This window comes from Epithele typhae, assembly GCF_022376455.1.
Source record: "Epithele typhae strain CBS 203.58 chromosome Unknown BXZ73scaffold_35, whole genome shotgun sequence".
Lineage (NCBI taxonomy): Eukaryota > Fungi > Basidiomycota > Agaricomycetes > Polyporales > Epitheliaceae > Epithele > Epithele typhae.
The window spans coordinates 242,199-260,998 of record NW_025954226.1 but is presented as its reverse complement, the minus strand read 5'-3'; the positions used below and the strand labels follow the sequence as shown (position 1 = coordinate 260,998).

At 64.8% G+C, this 18,800-nt stretch overlaps 5 protein-coding genes across 5 annotated transcripts; 1 reads left to right on the top strand and 4 right to left on the bottom strand.

Annotated features, from left to right (window-relative positions):
- Window positions 1-33: 33 nt before the first annotated feature.
- On the bottom strand, window positions 34-4,947 carry BXZ73DRAFT_49303 (uncharacterized protein; the record flags this gene model as incomplete). The annotated part of the gene is made up of 12 exons (XM_048020224.1): window positions 34-99; window positions 171-226; window positions 279-356; window positions 426-849; window positions 1,000-1,143; window positions 1,358-1,569; window positions 1,959-2,099; window positions 2,186-2,484; window positions 2,629-2,681; window positions 4,324-4,524; window positions 4,638-4,710; window positions 4,760-4,947. The coding sequence occupies 12 exons, from the start codon at window positions 4,945-4,947 to the stop codon at window positions 34-36; spliced, it is 1,935 nt and encodes a 644-aa protein (XP_047876394.1).
- Window positions 4,948-5,317: 370 nt separating this feature from the next.
- On the bottom strand, window positions 5,318-8,100 carry BXZ73DRAFT_78720 (uncharacterized protein; the record flags this gene model as incomplete). The annotated part of the gene is made up of 8 exons (XM_048022922.1): window positions 5,318-5,379; window positions 5,527-5,674; window positions 5,890-5,952; window positions 5,981-6,008; window positions 6,253-6,450; window positions 6,528-6,739; window positions 6,958-7,048; window positions 7,220-8,100. The coding sequence occupies 8 exons, from the start codon at window positions 8,098-8,100 to the stop codon at window positions 5,318-5,320; spliced, it is 1,683 nt and encodes a 560-aa protein (XP_047876393.1).
- Window positions 8,101-9,204: 1,104 nt separating this feature from the next.
- BXZ73DRAFT_49381 (uncharacterized protein) lies at window positions 9,205-10,719 on the bottom strand (the record flags this gene model as incomplete). The annotated part of the gene is made up of 5 exons (XM_048020242.1): window positions 9,205-9,537; window positions 9,597-9,769; window positions 9,824-10,264; window positions 10,323-10,496; window positions 10,569-10,719. 5 exons carry the CDS (start codon window positions 10,717-10,719, stop codon window positions 9,205-9,207), a joined length of 1,272 nt encoding a protein of 423 aa, XP_047876392.1.
- A 1,998-nt stretch (window positions 10,720-12,717) lies between these two features.
- On the bottom strand, window positions 12,718-14,762 carry BXZ73DRAFT_49258 (voltage-dependent anion channel-domain-containing protein; the record flags this gene model as incomplete). Its single annotated transcript, XM_048020216.1, has 11 exons — window positions 12,718-12,995; window positions 13,092-13,115; window positions 13,179-13,342; window positions 13,402-13,508; window positions 13,654-13,706; window positions 13,760-13,877; window positions 13,938-13,949; window positions 14,023-14,125; window positions 14,186-14,342; window positions 14,421-14,574; window positions 14,631-14,762. 11 exons carry the CDS (start codon window positions 14,760-14,762, stop codon window positions 12,718-12,720), a joined length of 1,302 nt encoding a protein of 433 aa, XP_047876391.1.
- Window positions 14,763-17,784: 3,022 nt separating this feature from the next.
- Window positions 17,785-18,412, top strand: BXZ73DRAFT_102884 (uncharacterized protein; the record flags this gene model as incomplete). The annotated part of the gene is made up of 2 exons (XM_048015394.1): window positions 17,785-17,843; window positions 17,896-18,412. 2 exons carry the CDS (start codon window positions 17,785-17,787, stop codon window positions 18,410-18,412), a joined length of 576 nt encoding a protein of 191 aa, XP_047876390.1.
- Window positions 18,413-18,800: the final 388 nt, after the last annotated feature.

Sequence of the window (18,800 nt, the reverse complement as noted above, 5' to 3'; positions counted from 1 at the left end):
GCACAATGTCCCTCTCTCTCTCAGTGAGATCGTCTACAAACGGTCTGCGCCCTTGTCGAGGGCCTCGAGCGCGGCGTTGGCGCGCACGTGGAGCTGGCTCTGCAGGGAAGTTCGAGCAGGCGTCAGAAACGGGAGCGCTCGGAGCAAATTTGAACACAGGTGGAACGGACCTCCATGCTGAACTTGCCCTGCTTCCGCGACGCGGGGTTCACCTCCACCGGTTCACCTGTGTAGATCCACATGAGTCTCTCAAATCAACGAGCGACAGGGCAACATACCCGATATGAGGAGGCCGAGGTGCCTCCGCGCACCCTCCTTGTCCCCCTGGCACGCCAGCAACCGCGCGTACTCGAAGTCTGTGCGAAGTCGAATGAGCACCCCGCGTCCCCCCCAGCCCAGTCCCCCTCCAGAGCAACCGCACTCACGCGCGTAGTAGACCAGATAATGGTCGTACACCACCCTCGGCCCGTCCACAAACACCGCCTCGAACGCCTCCCGCGCGCGCCTCCCCGCCTCCTCCCGCGCCGGCGCGCCCCCGACCTCGTCCCCGGGCTCGAGCACCGCGTCCGGGTCCGGGTGCGCGACGTACCGGAGGCACACCCCGCGGAGGAACAGCGCGAGCGCGCGGTCGTCCCAGTACGCGTCCGCGCCGCCCGCGTACCCGGGCGGGTCCGCGGCGTGCGCGGCGAGGGCCGCCAGCTGAGCGTCGACGAGCGGGAGCATGCGCGCGGTGATGACCGCGCGGGGCGCGTGCGTGAGCCCGAGGAAGAGGTAGGCGAGCTCGAGGGCGGCGAGGGCGAGGCGCCCGGACTGCTGCGCGAACTTGCGTGCCTTGCGGGCGACGAATTTCTGAACGCGGGCGGGAGCGTGCGCGGAGGAGAGGTGGGTATCAGCGACAGGGAACGGCGGGAGAGCGCAGAGACCGAACCCGAACCCGAACAAGCATCGCACGTCCACAGCACCGTGGAGGGCGCTCGAAAAACTCAAAAAAAAACTCACCTCGAGAGGGATAGACTTCCCGGCTATGCGTTGGCGCAGATTGGGGACCTTCGCCATGAGCTCCGCGATCTCCTTCGCGTGCTTCTCTTCGCCTATCTGCAGGAGGCAGACGGCGACGCCGTACGTGTACGTCGCTTTCGACCACTGCCAAGCGTTGTTCATCAGCACCACCGCCAAACCGGCGAGGCAGGCGAGCAAAGGGTCAAGGAGAGCAGTAACCGGCCCAACGCAGCACGACGACGCCCGACCGCCCAAGCATCCTCGGCACGGAGCCACGGAGAAGGTGGCCCACCCCACCGCCTCCACCACCCCGACCACGGCGGATCCCCGCAAACCCGGCGAACAAGCCCCAACTCACCGACGCTTCCGCAGCCAAAGTCCGCCATCGCTCGAGCGAGGCCGGGACGTCCCAGAGCGCCAGGTTGGCGATGGCCATGTCCCAGAACGAGATGTGGTGCAGGTTCCGATATTGGTCCTGCGCCGCGAGCGACTTCTCGTAGAACCCCAGTGCGAGTGCCGGCTGGCTCCGGCAGAGGTGTATCCGGCCCTGGCCGAAGAGGAAGAAAACGCCTGTGGCGGGTCAGAGTCCGCCCATCGGTCATCAGAGCGGCGATGGGGTGGATGGTTGAGAAGGGGACGACCGTGGCGGCGGCGACGGCGGAGTGTGGATGGAGGCGGCGGAGAGGTGTGCAGTGCCGACAGCGGTATTCCGCGTGCGTTTGCGGGTAGATGCGCCCAGGGCCAATGTGGTGTTGTGGTGGGAGCGCAACCAAGGGCGATATCAGGCACGGGTCCGCAAAGATGCAACCATCGCAAGTTCGGCACGACGAGATAGCAATGGAAGAGAGCATTGTACCCCGACAGGGCGAGATCGGATGGGGTGGAATGCGATCAGACGGGATGGGGACAGTCTAGGTCAGCGACGTGTTGCACGTACGCAACAGGGCATGAGCGCGCACCGTTCGGGTACCGCTCGCTGTGGAAGTCCAGTATCTTCTGTGCCATCCGGATGTCGACGCCCTCGAACGTGAGGCTCGAGAGCACGAGGTGGAAGATGAGCAGCGACATGTCGCAAATCGTCCTCCGGATCCCCTCGGAGTCTGCGTCATCGTCGTCCCACACGGACACAGTTCCAATCAGTATACCCGCTTGCCCAGCAATGACTCAGCCCGGCGTGGAGACTCACCCAAGCTGACAGCGGGCTTCTCGCGGTCGCTGGACCAGCCTCCCGCGCGCTCGAGGAGCGCGAGGCCTGCGAACCGGTCCCCGCTGTACCCAAACAGCTGCACGATCGTGAGCAGCTTCCCCGGCATCATGCTGAGGATCAGGTTCGACAGGCCCCAGCCGAGGTAGACTCCCGACCGGAAGTCTGGGTCGATGGACGTGTCTTCAGGGCCGTTTCCCGCCGCCACGGCATCGGCGTCGGCCACCTCAAGGAAGCGGGCGAGCTGACGGTAGATGTTGATCGTGGTGCGCATGTTCAGCCTGAAACGGGGTTGAGGCGAAATAGAATGAGAAATAAGAAAGGAACCGGGACGAGAACAAGGGGGTGGCAGCGAAGGCAGCCGAAGGAGGAATTTCGGCACACAGGTGGGCACGATAGCACGGACGTGAGCGGATGGTACTCACGCCTCTTTGATAAACGCGAGCCAGTCGCCGGAGTAGACAATGCCCAAGAGCGCCTGTGGATGTGCGGGACTGTCAGCTTTGCTCGATAAACGGAAGAAGATACGGATGCAGATGTGGGTCGCAAAAATGGCAAGTACCAACAAACAGAAAGTAAATGGAGAAGAAAAAAGCGAACACCATATTCGTGATAGGCGACAAGGTGTGGGTAAATGAATAAGCAATCTCCGAACACCAGATGACTTAAGCACGGGCGCGCGCAAACTCACTGGCGGCGAGTGGCCGCCACAGCCAACTCGACGCCAGCGAGCGAACTGCGCACCGTCCCATCGCGGATTGAGTGCAATCAACCTTAGCCGCCCACTCTGACCGACAACTTCGGAGACCGCAGGATAGGAGGTGGCTATGGATTCAAGCTCAAGTCACATCGAGCGTAAACCCCAGGCTTCGTGATGTTCCCTTCCTCCTGTCTCATCTGCAGAGCGAGCTCGAACACCCATCCAACTCGCGCCGCAGCGAGAGGACGAAGCCCGTATGTGGCTCGAGTGATTGCGATATGTTGTACGACGAACGAGAATGCTTTGATTTACGCCTCACGCTGCAGTGGGATTGCTGTGTCGCCCGTCAAAGGCTTCGCAACCTTGCCGCGACATGAGGCGCCTATCGAGCGAGAGAGGCAATGCGATCAAACTATAAAGGTATGAAAGAAGCGTCACAGCTTTGCCCGACCGCATGGGTCGTGCACAGGCCCGCCGCGCGCTGGGCCTGCAGTCTGCCTGGAGAGCTGGCCGGCGACCAGACGGACTGCAGGACCTGCGCCGCCCCAGGCGTACGAAGGTGTGTCGGACGGACGGCTGACGCGTAGAGTGCAATTTGGGGGCATCCTTCTCCTCCGTCTGCTCCGATGGTGACGTTGACTGGAACGCTGGCCGCGACTTTGATGTCGCCGACTGAACAGAGGTCCCAGGCGCGCACATATATCGGCACGGAGCCGGGTGATCGGAGTGGGAAAGAAGAGCAATAAACCGGAGAAGTCTGCGGAACGAAGTGTTTCGCGTACCGCGAGGGCGGCCGTTCAGAACGATAACGTGAAGGTTCATGTGGTAACGATTGTATTCAGAGGCCGGTCGTGGGAGGAAGTTGTGGGAGGTGGACATCCTTCGCGAGGTACAGACAGACCGAAGCCTGCGAGGGATGCACCGCACCATCCATCGCGCCGGATGCTCTATGCGTAAATAGCGTAATGCACCACAGACAAAGGTCATATTGCCAGCCTCGCCGACACCTTCGAGCATGTCTGCCGCTCTGCTGGTACAATAACCACCGGGACTGTACACAACACAACGAAGCATCGCGTGATCGACATCTTGCCCAGATGGATCAAAAGTTGACCATCACGACGCCCGGCCAAGTGACGTCAATCATCATGAAGCAAGCGCCCACGCCGCCCACCGACTTCGGCGTTCGGGGGGCGCTCTGAGTTCAAATATATCAAGCGGAGAAGGTGGGGGAAAGCGGAGAACGGACATGATTCAAGGGGAGCCCGACCACAATGCGGCGAGAACAAGGGCCATCACATGATCATCGAACTCTTCGAGAGACAGGCAGGGAACGAGATGGACGAGTGCCAGAACGCGGGAAGGAAGACGAGAGCAGGCCCAGAAAGGCAGGTCGCGGGGAGACGAGCAAAGTGCTCACCTTCTCGAAGAGGGTCTCGGCGTAGACGAGCTCGGCGTGCCGTTCCACGGCTGTCATGCTCTTGATGAAGCCGACGCCGGATGTATTGAGCGAACCGACGACGAAGCCCGCGAGGCGCGTCGGGAGAGAGGCGGCGCGCTTGCGGTGCTGCTGGGCGATGGTGTTCCCGTGCCGAACGTGGCCGATCGCCTTGAGGAGGTCCTGTCGGGGACGACCAAAGTGAGGATGACGTCGGGGATAGTGTCGGTGCGGAGGCCGAGCGAAGGACGTGCGTAACATAAGGAAGGGGAAGTCTGGGAAGACGAGCGACTTACCTCGTCCTCAAATGACATGAGCCCCTTGACGCACTGGATGAGCCCGAACCCGGTGGCAACATACAGCCGTTCCCTGAGGGCGTTCTAACCGATGTATGCGCGCAAAGTGGGACTGGGCTCACATCTTGGGGTCATACTCACAACAGTATGCCTCAGACTCGACCATGTGCGATGCTAGGAACACATGGATGCCGTATGTCACCGCTGCGATGTCGGGCTGGAGTGCTGTTTCGGCTGTGTAGGGTCCGCTGGGCCTCACCGGAGGAGAGGGCCAGTGCTGGAGCGCTGACTTGGGTTCGTCGTTTGCCATCGTTGCCGGGTCGGTCGTTCAGGCGTGTCCTTGAAGCTGGGCGTGTGTGGGGAGAGGTCTAAAAAGGACCCAGCGAGGACGACGGCACGGGTGTGTCGACACAAGGGTGGCGGCGGCGAGGGTAGAGATGGTGGACGACGGGAAAGCTGCTCTGCACGGCGGGGAACGAGCGCGGGGGCTCGGCGGGCGACGCGCTTCCGGACGGCGCGGATTTGCCAAATTGGATGAGCGCGAATCGCGGTCACATGGCTCCGACGTCATTCCTGCTTTGTTAGGCTTCGAGCGACCCCGCATTTCTCCGGCGGTCGCTCTCTTGCCTCGGACCACGACCATCGGCCATCGTCTGTCGTCGTCCTCAGTCGTCTCGAGACTACGCAACAAGTGTGCTCTCTCCCCCGCCCACCTCGCGAGCCGACCTCGGACTCTCGGAGTCTGAGAAGACGGCCACAACGAAGCATGGTTGCCGTGGCAATCGTGGCACCCAGCGTGCAGTTTTTGCAACGGTGCTGCCTGCACTCCACCTCGACTTCTCTCCGACCTGTCACTCGCCTGCTCTCCGGTACCCAACGGACTACGCACCTTGCCACCTCACCGAGGCACCAGGGCTATCGAACGGCGAACTGCACCATCTGTCGGACCACCAGCGGAGCTTCCCCCGGCGCTTCCCACGACATCCATCCCACTCTCCGATATCATACGGGGTACTGGCGAGGTGACCTTCCAGAGACTGCGCGGAACCATTCATCGAAGACCCGCCAACGTCGACATATCCGATCACCACACCGGCCATTTTTCCTCAGCCCGGGCCTGTCGCGGGAGAAGACCACAATCTCGTCACCGCTGCACCTGGTGCCTCTGCTATGTCGACTTCAGACCATCGCTCGTTCACTCACACTCTTCTGGTGCAGTAACCGTTGCCACTTGGCACCACAGCGCACTCACGCGGCGGGGCCCCCTACTTGGGCGGACAACTCCGATTCGGAACGCCGGTACGTCGTCCACCGGCTTCGCCGTGTCTGCGAAGTGGACTTACTATACCTTTGGCAGGCAGCCAGTGGAGGCTGAAACAACGGCGGAGAACGACTCGCGCTAATTGCAGTAGGGTGTCCAGTTGTATGTGCCTACACCTTCTTCCGACGGCTCAATTCAGGTGATAACGACAGCATCAGATCTTGCTTTAGAGCGCCCGACGAGCGCAGGCTTTGCATGCTATGATACTGCCATACTGCCGTTTGTGATCAGTTGACTCATTGCCGAGGTGGGCAAGTGATATCGGCCCAGCTCCGCGTCGGGTATCATACTTACACGCCACAAGATCCTCGACCACCGCTCAAATGGACACAAACTGACGCAAACATCGGCACGGCGGCACAGACGGCCCTCAGGTACGTCGCCTCAAGTCGCCTCCGACCTCCGGCGGGGGCGGGCGGTGGGCCGGTCTGCCCAGGCTTGTTTCCCCACGGCAGATACCTCCGAGAAATGCCCACCCGGTTTGTGCTTGCTCTTGTGCGCCGTCATCGTCAAATTCGTCCCGCGGCCTCGGCATCTCCCGCCTCCGATGCGCTTGTCATGCCTGCCACCTCCCGCGGCCGGGCGCGTCGACAATCTCTGGCAGTCGCATGCTGCGAGATCCGGCCCTCTCTGCGCCCTCGACATTCCCCGATCGCGGCCACCCTCGACGTCCACCCCCACCCAGCCCATGTGCCGGTGTCGAGGTGCGACTCTTCTCGCCGTGGGCAAGGTTCGCACTATTGCCGTTGTCTGGAGCGTTCTCCGAGCCCGCGTCCGCACGCTACCAACACGGCCTCGGCGGCGACCACCTCATTTCGACTTCGACGATGTCCACCGTCACGGCGACCTCATGGCGCGGTAGTCGCGGACCCGACCAAGGAGGAGATTCCGCCAGCACGCCAGCAGCGCCCCCTTGTGCTCGCTGTACTGCTTAATCGGCGATCCACACCTCCTGCGCGCCGGGACCCTCCGCCACCAATATAGCGCGCGCCAACGAACCTTTGCACCCGCCACTTCCAGCGGGGCAGCCGCCGCCCAGTGCGCGCCTACTGATCCGAGATCGCCATTCGCCCCCCACACACGCGAAGATCTGCTGCAGCCCACTCGACGCTCGCTATCTATCGTGTCCCTCAATGAAGCCCTCTCGTATCGCGTTCCACATCGCTTCTGCGGCCTACAGTTCACTTTCCCGGCCTCCCGGACCCCACCGCCCTCCGCTCCGCTCCCGGACCGCGCGCACTCACGTCAGCCCCGCAAGTACCGTCTTCCTCTTCCTCTTCGTCGCGGGTGGGAGATCGCGGTGGCGCGACCCGCGGGATCGGCGCGGGCGGAAGCGAGGTCGCGGGCGCAGGGCGGGGGCAACGCCCGTTCCCCGCGCTTCTGCTCGCGGGCTCGAGAGTTGAGCAGCCGAGCTTCGAGGGCTGTATGTAGCGCGCCTCCCGCGACCCGCGCCTCCCCCTTCGCCCGCACGCTATCTCCACCACCTCCTGCTCGTCCGTTCTGATATACGAATATATGGTTATGTCCGTCCGCGACGTGCGAAGGAGGGCGCGACAGAACGCGGAACGCGAAGCAGCCGGGCATAAGCCGCGAGTGTGGCGTGGTGTGGTTCGCCCCGCGCCCCTGGCGTGCGCACGTCCTACCACGCCGCGCGAGCCGCGAAGGCTCGTTGGTGGGCGGGGGTCGGACGGGGGGACGTGCGCGCGCCGACCGAGAACGCAGCCACGGTGTGGATGTGTACCACCACGCCCCTCCGCCACGCGCGTGTAGGCCGGCGGGAAGACACGCCTTCGCGGCCGTCGCCCGCCTCCGCCCCCCGTGCTGTACGCGGTGTGCGGCGCGACGCAGCCGGAATGGGCACGAGCAGAGCCACAACGCGGCGGGTCCGGTGGTGGTGGGTGTCCTCGTGCGCGGCCCGAACGACGGCCCTGCGCGGGCACACACACTCGCGATCGGGGGCTGCGTCCGCGCGTGCTGCACGCCCGAGCTCGCACGACGCCAATGAGAAGCACCGAGAGCACAGACGTCGTCGGCGTCGTATCGCCCGCGGACTCCACTCCGCCGCGCACGCGTGCAGCCGCGGTCGCATTTGTGCGTAAGCATTGCGCTTCGACCACACCCGGGCTCGGCGCCGCGCGACATTGAACGCTAGCCAGCACTCCCGGGTGCGCTAGGGTGCGCAGAGCCGCACGCGCGAGCCCACGAGGCCCCCCTGCGCCCCGTGTTCACGCCCCGACCAGTCCCGTCGCGCAATATACGTCTCCGATCGAACCCACGCACATACCCGCGCGTGCCGCACTCGCAATCTATCTCCAGAACTCGCCCCGAGGTCCTAGGTACGAGAACCGCGGGCGATGATGCGCACCCCGCAGGCGAGCCGGAGCGCATATACCGCTCGGCTTTTAGCCTTCAGTCAGAGGCCCACCGGCGAGATCGCTGCACGGCGCCTGCGCGCGCAAAGCCCGGCCTCGGGGCTTCGTCGCGCCTGGCGCCTACGCCGATTCGCGGCCCGCGAGGAATGTTGGTCGCCGGTTTAATCCCCCGCGGGGCGCACGGTGTCGCGCTAGCGTCGCCCGCCCTGCGCCTGGCGCGACAGCGGGGGCCCATCAGCCGTATTGAGTCTCCGCGGAGAGCGGTGCGCGCGGGGAAATGAGAAGTTCAGGCGCAGCAGAGTGACAGGCCAGGCCTAGCTATAGGGTCCTCGCCGCTTCCCCGCCCGTGCGAGGGGACCGGACTGCTCAAATCCCCGGGCGACAAATACGGTAATCAGAGGCAGCGTCGACGCGCTTCGGGCTTCGGGCCTCGGGCCTCGCGTAGATTCATGAAATCGTTAGACGCGGGCGTGCGGTGTGATTCGCGCGTCCCGGGATGGCTGGTGTCTACACAGTAGTCTACATGCGGGGGCCGAGGGGAGTACAGGGCAATAACGGCGGCGCTCGGCGGGGGCCCGCGGCGCGTGAGAGATAATTTAGCGCAGAGGAAGGCTTGGATTGGCACGACGTGGTGTGGGTGGGGCGGTATGGGTTCTATAGGCTATGTATCACGATCGGCGCGGCGGGCGATAAATAATACTACGGGAAAGGCGGGCGTCGAGCGATGGGGAGATGGGTATGGACAAGAGCGTGATGCGAATGGAAGACGGACGAGGGCGAAACAAAGCAGATGCCAGAGCGGTGGCCAAGCACAGATGGAAACAGAGTCAGAACCAAACGACAGAGAGCGTCCGAAACCGCGTGAGAAGCCCCGCTAGCAGAACATGAACCGCCCGCCAGAGGAGTGTGAATGTGCGTGCGCGGGCGCGTACGCGCCCGCCGAGAACGGCATCGGGGGCGAGCCCGCCGCCTGCACGAACGGCTGCGCGGGGAACGCGGGGGAGAAGGACGGCGCGGGGGCGGCGGGGGCGGCGGGGAGGCCGCCGAAGGCCCACTGGTCCTGCGCGCCGGAGACGGCGTGCATCGACCACTGGTCGACGGGGCTCAGGGGGGCGCTCGCGAAGCCGGCGGCGACGCTGTACGACGGCGAGCTGCTGCGGTCGCTCTGGAAGGAGCCGTCGGAGGAGGAGGGCGCGTGGAACATCGCCTCGTCGTCGAAGTCGGGCTGGGGAAGGACGCGGCGGTCAGCGCGGGCGCGGGAGACACGGGTGGGGGGAGCGAACTGACCATCTCGAGGTCCGGGTCGGAGAAGGAGAAGGGCGAGAGCGGCGGCGCAGCGCCGGACGTGAAGTGGTACAGGATGCGCTTGACTGGCACGAGCCGTTGCGTGGCGTCGTCCAGCCTGGAGATCTCCTGGAAGATCGTGTACGGCGCGAGGTCTGGAGCGATCCCGTCAGCGCCGCCGCCCCTCGACCGCACCGATGGAAACTCACCGTGGCAGAGGCAGAGCGTGTCCCAGTACGCGGGCGCGAGCGTCGTGTAGTGCAGGTACGCGCACCCGTCGGGCACGACCCCGAGCTCCTCCATCAGCATCGCGTCGCCTTCGTGCACGACGCCGTCGAAGCTGGACTCGACCGTGCAGGTGCTGAAGAGCGGGATCGTGGACGCGCTCAGGAAGGTCACCGTCGGGTTGATGCTCCGCAGCGCGCGCGGCTCCACCCACTGGCACCGGCCGTTGGGCAGGACGGTCACGCCGGTGTGGCGGCTCGGGCCCGCGAACGGCTGCGCGGGCGGGACGGGGGAGCCGGCGACGGACGGGGGAGGGACGCTGATGAAGACGTGCGCGATGCCGACCGCCCCCGCGCCGTCCGTCTGCGGCGGCGGGCGGGTGGGGTGCATCATCTCGTAGTGGCGGTCCGAGATCGCCTTCATGACTGGCGATGGGCGCGGTGGGTCAGCTCGCGGCGCAGTGGGGAGGGGGGAGGGGCTCACTCGTCTTGCCCGCGCTGGTGTCGCGCAATTGCTGAATGCGGCTCCCGACCTGCTTCGCGGTCCGCGTCTCCCCGGTCTTCTCGAGGATGTACTGGGAGATGAACTTGTTCCGGTTCGGGAAGCGCGTCAGGCCGCGGGGCGACTTTGACTCGGCGGGCGTGTACTTGTCGAGGCCTGCGGGGGGAGGGAGCGGGACGCGTTAGAAAGCCGGTCCCGAGGGCGCGGTGGGCCGGCGCGGGGACGCACCCTCCATCAGCGCGGCCTCGAGGTGCGGGGGCCAGACGACCTCGTTCTTGTCTTTCGATATCCGGTAGCACTTGCGGCCGGCGAGAATCGTCTGTGTGGCCTGCTTGGGGCTGGGGACGGGAGAGCACGAAGCGGAGGAGGAGCGCGACATCGTTCGTGTGCGGGGGTGGTGGTGGTGGGATGCGGGTGTAAGGGGGCGTTCGGAGGAGGAGGAGGTTGGCAGCGCGTAGATGCCTGTGTGTGCAGGAGAGAGGGCGGAGGCGGGTGCAGGTGCGGGTGCGCGAGTGCCGCGGTGCGTGGTGAGCGTCGGGGCTCGGCGCGGGGAGGTTATATGCCATCCGGGCGAGGTGCCTCGTCTGAACAGGGTAGCATTGTTATGGCCGTGCGAAGACCAGGAAATAGCTTCCCAGACGAGCTGTCTCCCCGATGGACGCCAAAGATAGAGAGCCTGAACCCGCGCCGACGGAAGGGTCCGGCAGTGCGGACAGTCAATGTGGGTGGAGGCACATCAGGCAGCACGTACGGTAGACGAAGCTGCCCCCCAGCCTTGATCCGCTCGCCAATCCGGCCATCGGTAACGGCGCGGCGGGCCAGCGGGCGCCCGGCCCCCGCCGGGGGCGCGGCGGGTCGAACTTGAAGGGAGCTTGGGGGACTGATCCTATCGAAGTATGGAATCCGCGACGACCTACGGAATGACGCATGGTGGCAGCCCCCGCGAGTGCACCCCCGAGGCCCGACGGCTGGCGGTGCGCAGGGCGTCCGTCACGGTGGACCGTGGCCACGCCTCTCCCGGACGGCATCGTCGGACGGGCGCCCGCCGCGGCCGCCGCGCAAACACCAACAAGGCTCGGCCCTTCGCGAGTCCACTACTCGGGTCGTCGACCACCTCCGGCTTCGTGCGCACGAGCCTCGCGTGGGCACGGTGCACCCACGACGGCCATGCCTCCGTCTGCGATGGTGGGCGTGCGGCGCAAGGTTAGGCTCGCCGCCCGCCCGCCCACCTGCCTGTCTGCGGAGCACCGACGCAAGTGAGCAGCTCTCGCGCGTGCGCAGCCTCGGTCGACGGCCGCAAACGGAGGCAGACGGCCCCCGCGTGCGGCCTGGCGCGACGACGCCAGGGCCCAGGAGGGCGGCGCGGCGCGGGAGAACGCGCGAGCACCGGAATGCGCGGCAGGCCTTCAATATCGAGCCCGGGGGCGTGCGGGGGAGAGGGCGCGAGGGCGCGAGGGGGGCTGGACGCGACGTCGCGGGAACAGAAACAAGCTGTACACCGGCGATTTTCTCTGCGGGGCTTAGAGTTCGCGCGGCTGGTCGTGATCGATTGCCGGATATGGAGCGCGTTTGCCCCCGGGGCGCGGTCGGAGCTCGTCGGAGAGTGACCTCACCTCCATGGACGACGGACGAGCCCCGGAAGGCGATATGGGCTGCGGTGCAAAGTCAATATCGCGCAGGGTGTTTGACGAGACTGCGAAGCGCGCCGCCCTGGACGCTGCGGCCTCCACGGAGCATCGTCAAGCTTAATTGTGCGGCCCGCGCCACCTGCTCGTCGAGCCCGGCCGGAGAGTCGAAGCAGCGACCCGCACGAGTATGGCATGATGAAAGAGCCAGCGCACACACCGGCACGCGCGAGAGTGCGAAGCGATCCAAGGTTGCAGCGGTATTTACAAATGATGACTCCGTCGACGGAGCTTCGAACAAGTGTCTAAAGGGGGAGGGGGAGGGGGAGGGATGCGTCAGAGTTCAATCTATCCAGCCGGCGCGGCGTCCGTCTCTAATGCGCACTACACCTCGGCCGCAGCAGTCGTACAGTACGCGGGCAGGCACCGCTCCCCCTGCAGGGGCGGGCGCGCCAAATATCCAGAAGGGTCCGTTCTCCAGCAGAGGTAACGTAGTCTAAGATCCAACGTCCAAACCAACAACAAATCCGCCCGCGCCGCGTGCGCGTTCATCGTCCGCGGTCCGGGACAACCCAAACCGCGCGCCCCGCAGCAGGGCGCGACGCGGCAGCTGCCCCCGCGCGTGCGGATGACAGCGACAGCGACAGCTCGGCGAGGTCCCGCAGCGGACGTCGAGGTCCGGGGCCGCTCACGCATCAGGGCCGCCTCCCGATCCGGCAAGCCCGTCTCCCGACGGGCGGCGGGCGTGCGCTCTAGTGGTGGCCGCCGTGGCCGTGGCCGTGAGGGCCGTGCGGGTCCTTGTCGATGCTCTTGCGCGCGGCCTCGAGGTCCTCGGGCGCGTCGACGATGTCGTGGATGACCTCCTCGGGCTTCGCGAGGAAGATCTTGCCCTTGAGGAAGGCCCAGAAGGTGAGCACGATGAGGACGATCCACGCGGACGCGAGGAGGATGGTCATGATCAGGTGCCAGGTGTAGAACCCCTGGATGTCGAAGATGTCGCCGAGCACGCGGATCGTCGCGATCCAGCCGACTGTAGGCGGGGGGGAGTCAGCACCGGAAAATGGGAAATAAACGCAGAGGGTGGTAGAGAGGTGGAGGAAAGGAGAAGATGGGAATGCACACGTACCGTTCGGGAACGTGAGCGCCCAGCCTGGAGAGACGGCGGACCGCGGCGTCAGCACACATCGTAAGCGCAGCTAACGCGGATACGCACATCCGAGGATCTCGCGCAGGTGCTTGTGCAGCTTGAACCAGTACGGGAACAGCCCAAAGAAGAACAGGAACACCGCGAGCCCGAAGAGCATCAGCCCGGACATGACCGACACCCCGAACCAGACCTCGCCCGCGATCTCGGTGACGAGCCCGTGGTGCGGCAGGCTGCGCGCGCGCGACCGTCAGTCTTAGTCCTCCGACGAAACCGAGGGAGAAGTACGCACATCGTCCGCGCCGCCTGCCCGAGCTTGATGAGCGCGAGCGCGGTGAACCCGGGGGGCCCGCAGGCGACGAACGCGCCGTTCGCCTGGTGGCCGTCGAGGAAGCCCGTCTGTTTGTCGAAGAGTCGCGAAGTCAACATCGACGCGGGCGCGCACGTAAAAATACACGTACCGTCATGATGCTGTAAGCAGCCCAAAAAAACAACAAAATCTGCACGTCAGCGCACCGGACGCGTCGCGCGCAGACGGCGGGACGCACCGGATGATGTAGATGCAGATGTAGAAGAACGTCATGAAGAAGCCGAGACCTGCGGGACCGCGCCGCGTCGGTTAGCCCCGAAGTAGCCGCGCAGACGAGAACGGGCTCGGGAGACAGACGCGCCTTGGAAGACGTAGCCGACGAGGAGGACGCCGAGCGCGCGGTCGTCCGTGAGCGGGATGACCTCGAGCACGTTGATCGCGACGATGCCGACGAGCATCTAGACCGCGCGAGTTAACCAACGAGGGCGCGGGTCACGGGGGCGTGCCAAGAGGCTCACCATCGGGAAGATCTGAAGGACCCGACAGTCAGTGACGTGCGCCTAACTGTGCAATTACGCCGGGCCGACGCGGACGCGGACGCACCAAGAACGCCCAGGCGGGGGTGAAGGTGCTCAGATCGTGCGGGTTGTTGAACCAGATCATGAGCATCGGGAAGCAGACGACGAGCGCGAAGACGATGTAAACCCTGCGGGTGCCCGTCGGGGTGAGTTCGCGGATGGCGAAGACCGAGGGGTGCAAGACGTACCAGAAAAGGTCGTAGACGAAGAACGGGCTTACGTGCCCTGATGGGACCGCATACTTGACCAGGCCGATGATGATCGTGGCGAACGAGAGGACGACGAGCGGGACAAAGATGCCCTTGACGGGGTCCTTGATTAGACGGAGCGCCTGCCTCGGGTACACTGGCGCACCCGGGTGGCGGGTAAGCGAACGGCTCCAGAGGCGGGTCCAGCGAGGCAAGCAGCGGGCGAAAAACTCACGGATGACCTGGAGGAGGAGGGTGATCGTGTTGAGGAGGAAGAGCGCGATGTTCATGAAGAAGAAGACGGTCTCGACGTTGGTGAGCGTCTGGGAGTGTTCCTTCAGGCCGGAGAGGGTCACGTAGACGGCACCGGTGCCCATGCCGATGGGGAACTGCGGGGCGGGACGGGTGAGTGTACAGCGGAAGAAAGCAACGGAAAGAGACCGACCGCCTGCCAGCTCCAACCATGGATGCGACGGGCGAGGCTGCTGACGGGAGGCTGCTCAGCAGCCTCCTCCTGCTTGCCCGGGAGGTCGACGTTGTACGTCTGGTAGCTGTTGTTTTGGCGGTAGCTGTCCATAATGGTCACCGAGTTCTACTCGACTTTTGAGAAAGAATGTGGGGGCGCCGAAGGTGGCGGAGGAGAGGAAGAGAGAGTCGGGGGGAGGAGGGAGACTACTAGAGGGCCCGAGGCGAGTACGCGTAGTCGGAGATAACGGCAAACCAGACGCGAGCCAAGCGTGCTGTGAAGGAAGTGGAGCGAAGGAAGCCGCGCCGCGACAGAGCCCAGAGAGAATAGAGGGAAGCGAAGGGGACCAAGAATGAACAGCACCAGGCAGGCAAGGACGCGCAGCGCTCACGGGCAGAAACGCGACCGGGAGAGCGCGTAGATATATGTACCACCTCCGCCGCCGCCGCCGCGAGCGCGGGAGCTTTCGAGAGCGGGACGGGGACTCCCGGGGCAGCATCGCCAAGGCCGCGCTGCGGCCAATCGACGGACATGCCAAGATTGCCAGTAGTGTGGGCTCGACGACGCGTTTGGAGCGTGCGCGGTGCACCCATCGCCTTCTCCCGATGGCGTTTGCGGATGGTTTGCGCTAGGCTGCCTCTGCAGCGTTTCACGGCGCGCTTCTGTGATGGCAGAGCTGCGTGGGTCCGAATGGCATCCTCGCGCGGCAATCGCGACGGAGTGCGGGCGGGCAGCGCAGTGGGCGGAGGAGCGAGGTGGAGGCCGATAAGTTCAGCGTCCGCAGCGTTCCAGTGGCGGTTCCCTCGCGCGTCTCGACTGCCAGATCGGGCACGGCCCCCCGATCTCACCTTCTGCAAGCCAAGCCCGTTCGTCGCGGCCAAGGAGGCGCATCCCAGGCCTCCACCGGCATTCAATTTCGTCAAGGCGCACCACGCTGGGCCGTTCCGCCTACGCCTTGAGGCGGTCTGGTCGCGAGGCGGTCGTCGCTCGACAACAACATACGGCAGGGAGGCCATGGCACCCCGCGCCAAAGTCGACATCCAGAGCGCACGACCGGGTTGTCACCCTCGGGTGGGAGGACATGCCCGCTGCTTCTTTGTGCGAACGCAGTCGCGCGTCGCGCAGGGAGGGGCGCGCGGGCGAGCGCCAGGCCGCGCTTGGCATCTTCTTCACTTGATCTTGGCGAGAGGCGAGTGTCGGTGGCGCGCGCCGGATGCAGCCGTTCTGCGCACGGAAGGATCGTCATCGCGCGTTTGCCTCTGCGCTGCCTCTGATGCCTGCGTGGGCGGCGGCCAATCCTCGCCCGCCTCCGCACGCCGCCCAATGAAGTCGCCTCCGTGGCGACCAATCGTGGCGGCGAGGCGCTGCTGCCACCAATCACTTATCAAACGGGCGTGGTGCGAGGCCTCTCGGGAGGATTTCTCTTGCAAATGCAGCGAGCGTTGGATGGCATGTTCTTGGCGCGCGTCATCGGCCGAGACTAGCACCCATGTCGGCACTCAGCAAACCAGGCTCTGCTCAAACGTGCAGCTCAAACGGGAGCGATCTTGGCAGCGCACCAACTCTCCAAACACCCGAGCTGCTCTCAGCCGATCTGATCCCCGACCCAGTCCTGCGGTGATCGAGTGCAATATCCGACTCGCACTCGCCGCCTGCTCGCTTGGCCCGTAGTGCTGACTCGGAGACGCGACAAGCTTGGAAGAGCGACGGCGCCGCGTCGTGAGCGAGCGAACCAGCCCGTCGACGTCGCGCTGACGGCACCTCGACACCGCTGCTACCGCCAAGGTCGCGTACGCACGGAGGACGTCGGTGGAGAACGCCGTCGTTCTTTTCGCGTTTGTGCGACGGGGGGCTTGGCAGAAACACGAAAGCCCAAGCATTCTGCGGATCGACGGTCTGGTAACTGGCTTGGCTCCCTGCTTGCAAAATCTCGATGGGCCTGGGCAGTGGGTGGGTGGACCATGACAAGACCATCTCAAGTCGCTTATCTCGCTAGACCCCTCCGTCTGGCTTCACGTCCTCACCATTCATATCAGACGAGGAGACTCAGAGAGTGCGCTGTACCTACAGGAGAGACCGGAGACTGTTTCCTTGGCCTTTGTGCGAAGGCGATTGGTCCGGGGAGCGTGCGCAGCACCGAGAGGCGGACACAAAGGTCTCTTGGGAACGGCGAGCGAGAGTACAAAGGTCGCTGCTCCGCGGCGGAGGGAGCGCGCAAGTCGTCATCTCGACCGAGGAAAGCGAACCGCAGCCCTGGCCCCTGGTCCCGCCAGCGAGACTTGGCAGGTCACCTGAGGGCGGTCGGGGGCGCGGCCGTCTATTGCTGTGATTAACCTCTGCTGCATGTATTTGTATTTGCGTTTAACCCTGGGTCTGACCAAGAGAGGTCGGAGAAAGCACGTACCTCTCGTCGAAAGCATGGCCGCGAAAGGGAGAGCAAAGTGCGGACAGGCGCCTACCTGCCGAGATAAGCAGGCATGGCAGATCTCATCTTCCCGATATGACAAAGCTTGCCAAAGTCCGACTTCGGACGACTTGAACTTGTACTTCGACTTCGAGATGACTACTCATTCAAGAACCCAGAAAGATCGATGGGGTTGAAATTGCAACGCTCAGCACGCGCTCCAAGTCTCTACGAAAGACCAATGTATACTTCAACCGCTGCCGACTCATCCGTCCCGTATACACTTCTCTTTTTCTCGCTAGCTAGAATACTGTACCTAGTGCCTACTATAGCGCTCGGCCTTCCAGGGCGCCGAAGAGGAGATAAACAGAAACTTCAACCGCTGATCAGGAAATGAAATCGAAGTTCAATCTCATTCCTACCCTTGGGTGCTCACCGACGATGCTTACTATGCCAGAGACTTTTGGGACCGACTGCCGACTACTGCAGCGACGTTGACGAGAACAGGTGTCATCTATGTCAGCCTCGCCCGCATTGAAATGTGCGCCTCCGCTCCGCCACCCTCTCGTCAGCCTCCAAGTCAGAGCATAGTACACCAACTTCCGCCAGCCAGGCTGTCTCGACATACTCTTCGCCCCGCCTCCCATTCTCGCCCCCACCAACCCGCTCTGCCACTTGCTTTCACAAACTTCGCTTCCTTCTCCCTCCGCCAACGCACATGCCCCTGCGATGATGATCGTGTACATCGACGGCCACTCGCCGTGGCTCACCATGGTGCGCCTCTCCCCGTCCCCAACCCCGCTCGCACACCCCCAGCTGAACGTCTCCCTCCTGCACCAGTTCGGCGGCGCGCTGTGCCTCCTCGTCGCCCTCCCGTGCTCGCGACCTCCGCGCGCTCATCCGGCGCATCCGCACCGACCGCCGCCGTGCGCGCGCCCGCGCCCGCGCCGCCGCCACGGCGCTCGCGCTCCGCGACGACGCCGCGCGCCGCCGCCGCGAGCAGTTCGAGTTCTACTACCGCGAGTTCTACCGCGAGGCCTACTACGACCGCCAGCACCCCCCGGACACGCCCCGCGCGCACCGCCGCGAGCACCGCGACCACGACGGCCCCCGCCCCCCGAGCACGAGCGCGAGCACGGCGCGCGCCCCAGCAGGACCGCGCGGACACCCCGCGAAGCCGCAGCACGCGATCGCGCCCGGCGGCGCGGGGGACGGCGTCGAGCGCATCTACACGCCCGGCGCGCTGTGCACGCTCGTCGCGGCGTACCGCGAGGTGCGCACGATGACCCTCGTCGTGCCGGAGCGCACGATGACTTGGCCAGGCGCCGAGGCGCCCCGGCGCACGAAGATCACGTAGACGGTGCGGGAGGAGGGAGGAGGACCGGGGTAGAGATCGCAGCAGCAGGGCTCGTCGAGATACAAGGACATTGTCTCCCGCGCGTCCGGGGCTACGTACAGGTGTTCGTATGGTATGGGGGTAGTGCTGTAGAATATGGGATGCCTAGGAGAGACTAGGTAGTGCCGTGCGGTACAGTAACGGTACGAGGAGGGAGATCTGTCTACGAGACAAGCAAGTCGTCGTCCCCACTCCTTGGGCACCTTAAATCCTTCAACGCCGTCGGGGTACGCGCACGCGCGCGCGCTGGATCGGCTCCAACTCCTGATCCAGCCTGTGGAGCCGGGCCACCAACTCAGCCCTCCTCTCCGCCCGGGCCTCGATCCGAGCCCGTATGGCCTCGGCCTCC